Source organism: Boleophthalmus pectinirostris, unplaced genomic scaffold (genome assembly GCF_026225935.1).
Source record: "Boleophthalmus pectinirostris isolate CB_2022bp ecotype Guang Dong unplaced genomic scaffold, ASM2622593v1 HiC_scaffold_2, whole genome shotgun sequence".
NCBI lineage: Eukaryota > Metazoa > Chordata > Actinopteri > Gobiiformes > Gobiidae > Boleophthalmus > Boleophthalmus pectinirostris.
Genome location: NW_026571152.1, coordinates 19,211,961 through 19,225,628, shown reverse-complemented (window position 1 = coordinate 19,225,628; position 13,668 = coordinate 19,211,961). Strand labels below are relative to the sequence as shown.

Here is a 13,668-nt window from a genome sequence, read left to right as displayed (position 1 = left end):
TTATGATATGTGTAATTAGTCTTAAATACAGCCTGAACAAGGACTGAATCATAATAGTTTATTAAGAATGCTTCAGGCTTAGGGACTACTTAAACTATTAACTATAACCCCTTAATTAACTAGAAGTAAAGTGTAATCTGCATTTTGTTACAGTAAATTATCCAGATAGGTTTACTTCCTTGTCTTAAACATTTTGGGAAGACGTACATTTGAAGCTCAGATCTTCTTCTCTTCATAAATAACTTTTTTTGACAAGTGTTCAAGTAAATATGTCTGAAAAGTGTCACCGATTTGACCAGTTTCCTTTGTTTTCTTCACAGTTTTCATCAGTTCTGGACGGCGTTTTGTCCAAACTCTCCAGATATGATGAGGGGACCTTGTTCTCCTCCTTCCTCTCCTTCACCGTGAGTCTTCCTGTTAAACTCCACACTGTTACTGATCGCTCACTAAAACCAGACACTATTTTACTTTTACTCTCCTTTTCTCCCTCTCCTCTCCTCTTCTTTCTCATCTCTTCTCGTCTTTCTCTGCCCTCATCAAAGGTCAAAGCTGCCGCCAAATATGTGGAAGTTCCCGTGAGTTTTCATGATATGTGTAGTCATAGTGGGTTACCATGTTTGTCTTGTTTCATACATTCAAACTAACTTGAAAAATGCAAAATGCCCACTTGTTTTTACAGATTCATACCATTTATTTATTCATTTATTTAAATTCATTATCAGTTAGGCTGAACAATTTTGAGCAAAACATTCTATTTGCAGTATGGGGGAGGCGTTCTTCTGATTTTACCTTGGTTTATTCCTGAAGTAGACTCAGTTTAGTCCTGTTCTAGTCCTTATGTAGTCTTAGTTCAGTGTTGAGTCCCCATTTTGATACACTTTGCAAGATTTTTTATTTTTTATTTTTTGGTAGATTCAAACACTTTTAGAAGCATAAACATTTGAGATAAGACTGGAATATAAATTTAACTTACCGTATCTAAGAATTCTATGCATTTCTTAAAGGTGCTCTATGTAACTTTCTGGAGGGGGGTCTGCTTAAAAAATGTATTTAAAAAAAAAGACTTTGTGAGTGTAATAGCCCCTCAGATATGACCCGTAACTTGACCTGCTGGTCTCTGTAGAGCCAAGTTTAATGCCACTCTTTGAGGAAAAGCAGTAAAGACTATTGAGAAAAGTTACACTGTGCATCTTTAATATATTTCCAGAGGCTTAAACCATAGAATTGTCAAGTTTTATACATAACAAGACCCCATATACAACAAGAGGTTTGATTCTCTGCCAAAGATATTTCTCTGCATTACCTAAACAGCTTCTAATTGCGAGCACTCAAACTGCAATTTCATTACCATTTTGATGAATCCGCCAGCCCTCGTCATCACGTTTAGTCAAACCTTTACGAAGAATAAAGAGCATTTTTCTCGAGATCACGGCGCGCACCTAATTAATTGCTCCCTCGTCCTCGGAGAAGTGTCACTTTGTGGGCGGTGTAGCGTTGAACGGGTGAACGCCTGACTGGCACGTAGCATCTTAAGATTGCAGCGTTGGCCAAAACACTGGAAGAGATGACGCAGGGAGATAAAGGAGCAGAGGTGACGAGGTTTGGCATCGAAAAAGGTGTGAAGAGGATGGATAGTTTTTTGTTTTTTTAAATCTAAATTAGATGTGACCCAAAGAGGCGACCCCCCCCATTTTGCAAACAGTGATTAGTGCGTCAAAATTAACAAAGTAAAATCCCTCGGTGAATTGGGTTCCTAAAAGTCTTCATGTCTTAAAAGTGCTCCTGGCGTTTCCTTAATAAAATGTCCATTGAGAGTTGATATATTTGTGTTTTTCAGGATTAAGTCCAATTGAAAAGGAAAAGATATTTTGCAGTTATAAAGAGCTTTTGTGCTTAAACTTGTAGCTTTTAGCACCAACCATTTGTCTGAGTTCAAATCACTGGAATTCCAAATGTTGATCTTAATTTGAGTTGTTTTTATTTTAGATCAGCTCAGCTCTTATGTCTAGATTTTTGGACTCATTTCTTGGTATTTTTGTCTAACTTTAGTATATTTTCTTTAAGCTAAATAGTGAAATAAACTATCTTTCTACACTTGCACATAGCTTATCTTGAATTGAATCAGAAAAAAAACATTTTGAACCCAGGCAAAAAACTTTAAGCACTTAAAGTTGCAATATGTCACTTTTTTGGAGGGGGTCCACCACCTGCTTGTCTGTATGGAGATGCTATTGTTTTGCCTGTCATTTTACACAGTATTGCATTAGACTTGCTGATCATATGTTATATTACAGTGGAAGCGTTGGGGTCACCTGCTTGTCTCAAAGGTGTCATAGATAAGTTTAATACCACTGAAGGAATAGACATCTTGCAGTCACTCCTATCACTCACTGTACCATATTAAAGCCTCAAATAATATGTAGAATAATTGCAATATATGTAACGAAAATAACTGGATTTACTAGCTTTTTGAAAGTCCAGTTGTTTTCTTTTCTCTTGCTTATAATATTGTATTCCTGGATGTCTCAAAATTCGTATCAGTTAGTGACCAAGGTTTGTATTGTAGGTGTGAACCAGTTTGGAGCACCTTTTCTTTAAATATACCTGAGCTTATCCGATTTCATAATTAATAATTCTGTCAACTGGAAACTAAAAATAGATGTCAAGTGTTGCCATGGGGATAAAAAATATGCCTATTAATTATATGCAGTGATTTTTTAAAATATAAAGCTATAAATAATTTTACAATTTTAAAGCAATTTATTCAATATGAAATCATCAGTAGACTCAGTGTAGGTTTTATCCTGAGCGTGTGAAAAAGGCCACCTCATGTAACCTCCCTAATCCAATCCCATCATGCTCTCTGATTCTTCTTTAGACTTCCTACCCAGCCCCTCGTCCTTCTGTCCTCAAATTATAATGTAAACGCTACCTGGGCCTTTTGCTCCTTTGTGTTAGAGAAACCTGACTCAGGTAAGCCTCTTTTACAGGTGAAGAGGGGGCGGGGCTTACAGTTGTTGTGCAGATTGGCCCCGCCCCCCCAATTGCAGCCAAAAACATTATGCTTTTAACAGTCTGCTACCACTGCGTCTGTTTTGTAATTAAAAACACGTTATGCAAAATGTACATTTTCTAGCCTCTAAAAATGTTGTTCTCTCACCAAAAACATACATGTAGTTGTACAGTTACAATTACAGTCGGTTAATTCAGGCTTCTTTCATTAATTCTATTAATGAGGTCCTTTTGCTCTCAGAAATCAGTTTTCTCCAAATTGTTACGTCATGGGTAGAAATCTGGTGCAGTTCATAAATCATTGCCAGACTTGTTCTGTACTTTTCTAGCCTGGCTGGCGCCACCTAGTGTCTCCACTCACTTTCATTTCTCTCCAGCAACTAAGGTTAGGAATCGGAATACACTAGAGCATTTGCAAGAACCCCGGAAGTTGCAGACCGCGCACTGGCCAATCAGCTTTGTTTGCTGTTGTGCCGGCAATTACTTGGACACCACTGAGTGTTCCGGCGCATTACATACATCACAACCAAATAACAGCTATTGCTTAAATAAAAAGTACCTGCCTATTGTCAAGCAAATGTATCCTAATGCTGCGAGGTCAGACAGTTTCCACAAAGTGAAATCGGCTGATGAATCAGACTAACACTTTTCTACCATCAAAATGCATTCATTACAACATGCTTATATTAGTATCCCAATTTCTTTCATAATATGGCATAAAATTCAATCTTACATAGATTCAATTACAGGTGTTTTTATTGCTGAAAAAGTACAATGAAGAACATGCATTTTTTTGAGCAGGTCTCCCCACAGAACTGCAGCATGCAACCTGGCTTCATGGCACCACCTGCATGTTTATATAGAGATGACGAGTTTAATGCCATACTGTGGAACATTCCAGACAAAGCAATAACATCCCTATGGAGACAAGCAGGTAGACCACCCTTCAACAGAAAAGTTACACTGCGCACCTTTATAGAGGATGTTTGGTGTCCACTATGCTGTTGATAGTGTTGGGAAGAATACTTTAAAGGTCTTATATTACACAAAATTGACTCTTGTAAGCTTTTAGCCATGATGTTACCTCCTCAAAAACATACCTGGAGTTGTGTTTTGTTTTATTTACACAAGATTGAGCAATCCTTTATTAGTGTGTATATATAACCAAAGCTCAAAATGCTCTGCTCCACCTTGGGATGTCATGTAGTGGTAGTTTTCAAGTTAACTGCTACTTTTTATATTTTGTTCAGTAGAGATTGGCAATTCCAGGACTGAAATTCCAAATTATTCCAGAGAAGATGTATGGACTGTGGTCATCAGAAGGTGGAACACAGGGTCTTCCATTTGAGAGAAGAATTCAACTTAAATATGCAGGGTTTGTGTGTTGAATGAAACAAAACAAAACTTAACGTATGTTTGTGATGAGGAAACAACTTTATAACTTGGATCCGAAAATAGTGTAATATAGGCTCTTTAAAAATGTAGTTGTGCAATATTGAAATACTTTGAAATGTATTTTGACTAAGTCTAAAGCAAACCTCAACCTACACCTACAGAAGGGACTATAAACTCTACTTGAATTTAACATGTAACAACAACTTGTTCCTATAATGTTTTAAATGAGTTTCCAACTGCTACCCTCACTTTTTAATCTACTCGATGCCATCCGCCAATACAGCCCTGACTGACAGCTCCGATCCTTATATCAAACATATGCTGTGAGTACACAACCATACAAACATTGGCAGCGTCTTAACAGGCTTCTGAGTCCTGCTATATTTACTGAGAGTCCAGGCACTGACACCTTTTTCACAGCTCTCTCCTCGTGGGATATTTTTGTCATGTTACTCCCCACCTCCACCTAAGACATGTTTTCAAAGGCTTGGGGGTAGTTTGGCGCTACCTTTGGCATGAGCAAGTTAACAGTGCGGTGACAAAGGCCAAGCTGTGCCAGTGTAAGTGGTTTTGTAGAGAAAACAGGAGGGCATGACAATAGCGGATGTGTTAGAACTAAAACCAACAAAAAGTGTGAAGCAATTTTGTAATTATTGTTATTGTGAGGAAGAACCACAACTGCTAAGAGCAGAGGCATTTTTTTTTTAATTTTTTTTTACAATTTTATAGAACCATAGTTTTTTAAATTATCATTTTAATGACCCCCCAGCCAGAACCACACGCTCTGACAAAACTTTACAAACACAAATGGACCTGGAGCTATAGTCTTGTCTCCCTGATTTCACAGGGTGTGACTGACAGGCAGATTAACCAATCAGAGAGAGGCATTGGTACATTTACATCAAAAATAAATATGGCTGCTCACACTTACAGGGAAAAAAACTACATAAAGGACTGAGTAACAGCATGGATTTTGCAGAATCACCAATCATAGCACCAAATTATTACATATCTCAGGTAAAAAAGTGATATATTTTGTTTTGAATGATATGAGAAAATTGCAGGGGAGATGTCTTCCACATTTGAGAAACACCTGATACAAATGAATGGCTGTGGTTGGATCATCTCAAGTTTAGATGGAGGATTTTCACCCAGAATTATCCGGTTTCAGACCTTACTGGGGCTGGCTGGTCAGGCAACCCATTAACAGTGTAACAAACCCTACATTAGTTGGAGATTGGTGGGAAATTATAACAAATAAGGATTTTACATTTTGATCTCATAGAATTTCTCAAATACATATTCCAAAGTAGCTTGAAGTTGGCACAGTAGTTGGCATGCTTGCATCACAGGCTTGTAGTTACATGTATTGTAGTTCAATCAACTCAAATGACCCCTAATGACTCTATAATCAGTTAAATGATAAAGGATAAGCACTTCCCATACTATTACAACACAAAAGTGGACATTCAGCCCCAGTTCCAATTGTGCATACTATTGTTGTGTCCCTGAGCAAGACACTTCACCCACCTTGTTAATGTATGGATTGAGTGTGTATGGGTTGATGGCACAAATTTGCAGCCAGACTTATGTCAGTCTACCCCAAGGTAGCTGTGGCCATAACTTATGACTGGGTGTGGACTGAATAACTGATCTGAGTTCTCAAAAGTGTTATATTTGTTATTGTTAAAGATGCATTGCACAACTTTTCTGATGGAGGGTCTGCCACCTGCTTTTCTCCATGGAGATGTTATGGCCTTGTCCAGAATGTACCATAGTATGGGATTAAACCATTATACCTTTATGGAGACCAAACCAGCCCAAGTTACAGGTTAGATCTGTCACAATGCCAGATTTTCTAGGTATACTGAGCTATAAAACCACCTGTGATTGAATAAATGGAAGGTAGATCTGTTTATTGTCATATTGTGGAACATTCTAAGCAGAGCAATGACATCTCCATAGAAACAAGAAAGTTACACAGTGCACCTTTAATGCTTAAATCTAATTACAATGTGTTCTCAAAATCTGTTGCCATTGTCCCTACAGTGTATTTCTTGGGGCAAATTTCCCAGACTCAATTTTCATTTGCTGTTGTAAGTAAATAACAACCTGCGATGTGCTGAGTTTGAATGAGTGTTCCATTATGAGCGGATTATAGAGGCTCTGTTGGCCACACCTTAGCACCTGGCACCAGCGTGTTCGGCTCAGACAGGAAACACAGTGGTTCAGGGCTGTAATTAGCTGCCATTTGACTGCCCTCCTCCGCACTATCTGTCCATCACCTCGGCCTCTCCCTGCATCTCCAGGCATCAAATCCAGTTTCACCTTGGTTTGATGTCTGTCTGACAAGTAGCTAAAAAGCCATTATTAAGAGTAGGGAAGATTTGTGTTTGAGTAGAAGCTGATATGATTAGAGTAGTTATACTTAAGTGTAGGTACTGCAAAATGTTATTACACAGAAGTAAGAAGTGGCGTGGTTAGCATGCTATTTGTTGTATGTTGTTATAAACTCTGCTCTGGCCTTAACTTTTCAAAATCTATGTAATCTGGTAATAAACATGTAATTTAAGGACCACTCTATCTCTCTCTCTGTGTATCTCTCTTTCTGTCTGTCTTTCTGTCACTCTATCTCTGTATCTATCTCTATCTCTTTCTGTCCTTCCCTCTCTCTCCCTCTTGTTCTCTCATGTTAAACTCTTAATCTCTTGGTCTGGATCTGTGCCGATGTGTCCGATGTGTCAGGTTGCTTTGTCACTTCGTCAGATGAGAGAAAGGAGAGGAGCGTGATAGAGTCTGGGCTTAGGGGGAGGAGGAAACACACAAAACCAATGCCTCGAGTGACAACAAGGCCCACAGAAATGTTGCCACGCAAGAACTGTAGCAGACATGTATAAACTGCATATGTCTACTTTGAAGAAGATTAAATAATTAGTACATTACTTAAAAAAGATGCACAGGTGATGGAAAGTATTTGGCTCAACTTGTACTCTGCTTTTTATTCCCATTGTCGCAATATACAATTATTTTCAAGTTACACAAGTTGAAGCATATCTATCACTTTGCTTGCCATTGATGTTCTAAATCTTTTATTATTAGTAATGTAACTTTCTAGAGTTGGCACGTCCCCTGCATGATTCTATGAAAATGAAAAGTTAAAACCATACTTGGAAACATTCTCCATGGAGATTGATAAGTTTTATGCCATCCTGTAGAAGTGTGTAGGAATAGAATTTCCATGGAAACCAAGTATGACTGAGGTTTTTGTTTGCAGGTCAGTGCAATAAAAAAAAAAAAAAAAAAAAAACATGCTTTTTATTATTTTTTGTCATTTTTGCGCAAAAAAAGTTACATACTTTGGCTTTAAGTCCTATGCATTTAAAGGTATACTGTAATTTTTCTAGTGAGTGGTCGGCCACCTACTTGTCTCCATGAAGATATTGTTTAAGTGCTTATTTATTAAAACAATACATCTATGGAATATAAACTTGAAATACTGGAACAGTAAATGTTTGGGACTGTGGCAGATTGGTTATTTATTGGTTGTTACATTGGGAATTGGTCATTGTTTGTATAATACTTATATTAATGTTATCTGAATTTTATTTGCACTACAAAACAGCAAAGACATTATTGTGTTATATTAATACATTTTAATTATAATCATCCTATCTAAATCATAGACTGGATATATAAATGGGCATAGCGAACCTGCTAGCTGCTGCGTTCCAAACAGGTGAGCATGGACATTGACTCTGGCCCCTCTCTCTGTAACTGCTGCTGTCAGACTCGTCATTTTGGCCTTAAAATGTTCATATTAATCTACATTATCCTGGTGTTTTTATTTTGCTTTTTTGTATGAAAATTAATATATGAACATTAATAACAGACAAATCAGGCGCCTTCATTCCCAGAGGTTGCTGCTGTTAGTGTTGGCAACTGCCAAGTGCCCGCTTCCTGCTAAACCAGCTGGAGTGCAAGCCCATTCACAGTAAGAACGCATATTGCAATACACGCAACCAAAATGAAAAATACATGCTTGTATTTTAGTCTCTTTTTGAGTAAATAGTCACATACTGTGACTTTAATTTGATAAATGTATTTTATGTTAGTTAGATTTAAGCATGCAGATCAAAATGTGTCACCGGGGATCATAAGGAATGTTTTGACGTAGAGCTGTCTGTCACTTTGACTTGCTGAACCTCTCCTCAGTTTTGACACATGTGCTGAAGTAAACCAACATAATGACATCTGTACTAAATAGATCAAAATGTGGACAAAGAGTGGCCATGATTGCACCTTTCTTCTGCAGTAGCCTGTCCTGTCAGTCTCTCCCTCTGCCCGGAACCACAGATCTGACCCCTCTCTCTTACCCCAGGCTCCAAGCTCATCCCCCCGGAGCTGTCTGACCCCACTTTAACCCCACGACCTGAAGGTTTTCCTCTCGTACTGGTCATGTTCTGGTCCATCTGAATTACAATAAACAGGATCTGAGGGTTGTGGTCTGTCACTGGAGGTTAAGCATCATAGATTATAATAGATTATCATTCTGGGCTTCCTAAGTACTTTTTGGCCACATTGTTGTGTGCTTGGGCAAGACATTTATCCCACATTGCTTAGTATGGAAACAATGTGGGATTGCTTAGTGAAAGTAGTGTTTGAGTGTTGGTGGGGGTTGAGGGGCCGATGACACAGACCAACAACCTCACTTCTGTCAGTCTGACCCAGGGCGGCTGTGGCTACAGTAGCAGTTTACCACTCCTGAGTGTTGAGTGAATGAATACTGCATGAAATTGCAAAGTGAGGCCGTGTAATCTAATGCATTATTATTACTGAGTGTTCATTGTGCCATTATTATTTATGAATAGAAATGAACAGGTGTCACCACCAGACCAAGTTACAGATTATCTTCTGTGGAGAAATAATCCTGTGCCCAGAAAAATGCATGTTTTTTAAGGTATTTTTGAGAGCAACAAAAACACCAATACAGAAATAAAAACTAGATATCTTAATGCCATGAGGAACTTTCCAAACAAAGGCCCTATTCAGCCCAGGAATCTAACCTAGAACCTTCTCACTGCGAGGCTGGAATGCTAACCGCTAAACCACAGGGTTACATGAGTAATTTTAGCAACATGTCACTAAACCTGATGGTGCATAGTGAATAGTCATCCAGGATATTAAAATGCAATTGAGGATTTTTTTTTTTAACAAATATAAATAAATGATATGCATTGTAGTTTTACACAGGAGTCCTTGGGTCTATTAAAAAGAAAAATCAAGATTATGTCAAAAGGCACTTTTAGAGTAGTGCTAAATAATGCACAATAAAGCTACAATAGTTGGTACAGACTAAACTTATAATTAATTACACTTGACTTTTCTGTCTCATTGAACACATCTGGTCAAGGAAACAGCAGTGTTTACTCCTTCTATTAATTAAACAAGGCAAAGTCTCCAGTCTAGTGTTGGAATCATAATTAGCACTCGCTGTTTAATGTCAAGAGATTGAAGAGGTTGTGTAAGGTGTAGTTTAGGCCTTCAGAATGAAACAATAATTAAGTTTGGATAGCTAGAGTTATGTTTACTCATTTTCCATTGTGAGATTCATAAAGTTATATTTTGAAGTTTTTAAAATTTAAGTAGTACAGTGGGAAGTTGTGAAGTAAAAATATTATCTCTTATTGCTCAGTATCACTCATGCATTAAATTCATTCACTCAATTCATTTCAATTTCTCATCTTAAACAATGCAGTCTAAGAATCAGAATTCTATAAATCAAACAAATGTTTTGTCTTATATAAAAGAAACTGTACCATACTTCTACAAACATGAACTATTTCTCATTTATTACAGCACTGTATAATAATCGAATAATCAGGATAATACATACATTTATTTTTACAGTGCTTTTCACACACAATCGTGCTCTCATGGCGCTTAACAGGATGAAAATAAAATATAAAAAAGGTCACAAGTGTAAAACATGAAGATTTGAAATCTAGGAAGAAGTGAAACTGTTAAGATTTGTTAAGAGTCAGTTCTATTGAATTCTAGCTTTAACTGTTAGGCAATGAAGGGATGCAAATACAGAAGTTATGTGCTCTTTATTATTTGTCCTTGTCAGAAATTTCACTGTGGAAGTTTGTATTCATTGGAGACAGTTTAAACAAGAGCATCCAGCCCCCACACATACAACTGAGTATCATCAGCATAACTGTGTGGAGGTTTGTATTAAGGCCCCTTATGATGTATGAGCATATATAAACAGAAAAGTACTGGCCCAAGCACAAAGCCCTGAGGCACACCATTTTTGACTGGGGAACATGATGAGGGTCTCTTATTGACCAATACAAATTGCTCTCTCCTTAGGAGATATAAACTAAACCAGTCAAGGCCAGAGCCTCTGATCCCAACTGTAGACTCTTCGTAAAGTATTGAAGAAATGTGTATTCTGGATGCCAGGCAAATCTTTTACCTTTAGTGTTGTAGAGGTTGGCAATTCCAATGTTTTCAGTTTGAGCGAAGAACACAGCCTAAATATGGTATGTGTGTTAAACGTGTGAATGAAACAAAACACAATTCCAGGTTATGAGAACATTATAACATGGATCAGAAAATAGAGTAAAATGGGCCCCAGTCTTGTTTTAAATCTCCCTGTGTACAGGTACTCCCATAGGTGAACACGGCAAGCTGTCCCCTTTAATGTTTTCTCTAAATGCTTATGTCAAAGCCAGCCTGCTCCCATCTCAGTCTCAGTGTCAGTGTGCTGTTTCCACGGGGACTGAATGATCTGCTGCACCCCTCCCTCGTCCACCACTTCCCTCTCTAACCCCACCCCCAGGGCTGACACACGCTGGCTCTCTGAAAAACGGGTGTGAAAGATGTCAAAGCAATTACAATTGGCCCTACACTGGTGATCTGCGCCGACAGCACGAGGGTGAATGGACAGGGGTTTGTTCCCTTCTCATGGTGCAATGTTCCACAGTGCAGCTTTACCTAAGGTTCTCTGTGTTATTATTAAATATTAGGAACAGAGTTTTTAAATATCCTATTATTTTATTTTAAGTGAACCTAATATCAACTTTTAAGACATTTCAACCATGTTGTAGTTAGTTCCTCTTCTTGTGTACCTCTTGAAGTTGTATTTGGAGTGATTGGTGCATGTTTGAGCAATCTTAATTCACCTATTTTCAAGACGCCTTATTGTCAATCAATTGTTTTAGATGATTATTGCGATTTAAAATGTGCAAATTATAGCATGAAGATACACAAGTGTTGTAAATTATAACTATATAGCAGGCTCAAGCACAATATGTCTTATATTTAGGACAATGTAACTATTATTGCATTTGGATAAATCTGTTGTGGCATTTAGTCCCAGTAGGTTGCATTTACATGTGAGAATTTCATATGGAGGAATGGGCCTTACAATTTTTTTATACTGAACTTCATGTCAGTTTTTGTTTGTGACATGGCTAGTAATAAGAGATACTGAAATTACTTTTTAGATGATTCTCTTTTTGAAAATGGTTAATTGCATACAACCCCCACCCGAAAAATAACCCAACATGTATATATATTTTTATCTCGTTTTGGTCAATAGACTTCTTGGTTTTGATGTTTCACACAGCATGCTCTTTGTCCTGTGGCTTATACTGACCATAGTGTGTGTTGTTGATGGAGTGTCCCTGTCTGAAGCTTGGATCTGTCTCTCCTTTAGAAACCTGGGATGGACGTGGCGGACACTTACATCACATTTGTGCGTCAAAACCAAGACATCATCCGAGACCGTGTCAGTGATGAGCTCTACGTTGAGAAGGTTTTTGATGTAAGTATTACTCTTATCATAGTGAAAGACTGATCCAATGGTAACTGCAAGATTCTGATATACCGTACTTTCGGACTATAAGGCATACTTAAAATCCTTTAATTTTCTCAAGAATCGACAGTGTGCTTTATAATCCGGTGTGCCTTTCGTTTCTGTTAAACATAAACGAATGTGGCAAAGCTGCATTAAACACCTTATTACTCAGTGTATATTTGAGTCCTCCTCATAGAAAAAAAACAAAACAAAAAAACTTAAATTTTCCACTCACATTCACAATACACATTCACCATGACAGGGAAGCAACACAGGGCGAATTAAGCCACGATCTGCCAGTGGATCATGGATGCCTGGGCTAAGGGATCAGTCTCAAGCCTTATAGCGCCTTATAGTCCGAAAAATACGGTACACATTTGCACATCCATGGGTTTCAGAGTGATCATTAGCAACCATAGCATTTATCAGTTCAACAAAAGATCATATATTTTGAATGAATAAAAGTTCATAAAATATTTAGCGGAAGCTTAAACCCATGACAATACCTCTTTTCTGAACCCCTGAAAGATGGTTTACATTGGATTAATGGTGAATTACTATTGTAGCCAAAGATTGTATAGTGTAAGGGTCCATGGGGGCACTTCTAGCTCCATCAACTTTAATTGAGTTTAATGATCACCCCTCTCTTTGTAACTGCTGCAGTGAGCCTTGTCATTTTGGTTTTAAAATGTTCGTATTAAACCGCTCTACATGATTCTGGTGTTTTTATTTAGCAGTTTTTTACGTAAATGCATTTCTAATCCTAATATCGAACCAGGCTACAAATTTTCTCCTATAACTGCATCATGAGCTTCATTTGACCCGTAGTCCACTTCTTCATACAGTCTATGATTGCAGCCACAGTTGCCCTAAGGTAGACTGATGGAAGCGAGCCTGCCAATCTGCACTGTCTTATCGACCCATGTCACCACCAAAGCTCACTCACACACCACATTTATACATAAGTGAGACGGGTGAAGTGCTTTGCTCAAGGACACAATGACAGTAACACTCAAAGTTAAAAAGCTACCAAAAACTTAAATCAAGTGAGTTCTCAAAGTTCCTTCCTCCAGAATAGACCCCACTCTCTGTCAGACTGCACTACATTACATTTGGTTTTGCTGTGGTTATTGGCCTGATTCCTGTGCAGTGGAGCCCAGCAGTCGGCAGCCTGCTCTGCGTCTCTCCATTTCCTCCTCATAGTTTGTGGCGTATCTTTATAAGGACACTCAGAGCGGTAAATGGGAGTGCTCACACAAACAGAAGCAGCAGGGTCTTTGGATACTTTCCCAAACAAGCTCATATTGTGTGTGCTGTCGGCTCGTCTCCATTTGCCCACAAACTTCACTCGAGTGTATGATGCAGCATCTCAGCACATTCTGATCTGATTCCCATAA

At 38.1% G+C, this 13,668-nt stretch overlaps 1 protein-coding gene across 1 annotated transcript in view; it reads left to right on the top strand.

Annotated features, from left to right (window-relative positions):
• cadps2 (Ca++-dependent secretion activator 2) overlaps positions 1-13,668 on the top strand; it is a 249,958-nt gene that overhangs the window by 219,213 nt on the left and 17,077 nt on the right. Inside the window, 2 exon segments of the mRNA XM_055155697.1 lie at positions 321-404; positions 12,131-12,238. Coding sequence (XP_055011672.1) covers positions 321-404; positions 12,131-12,238 — 192 coding nt within the window.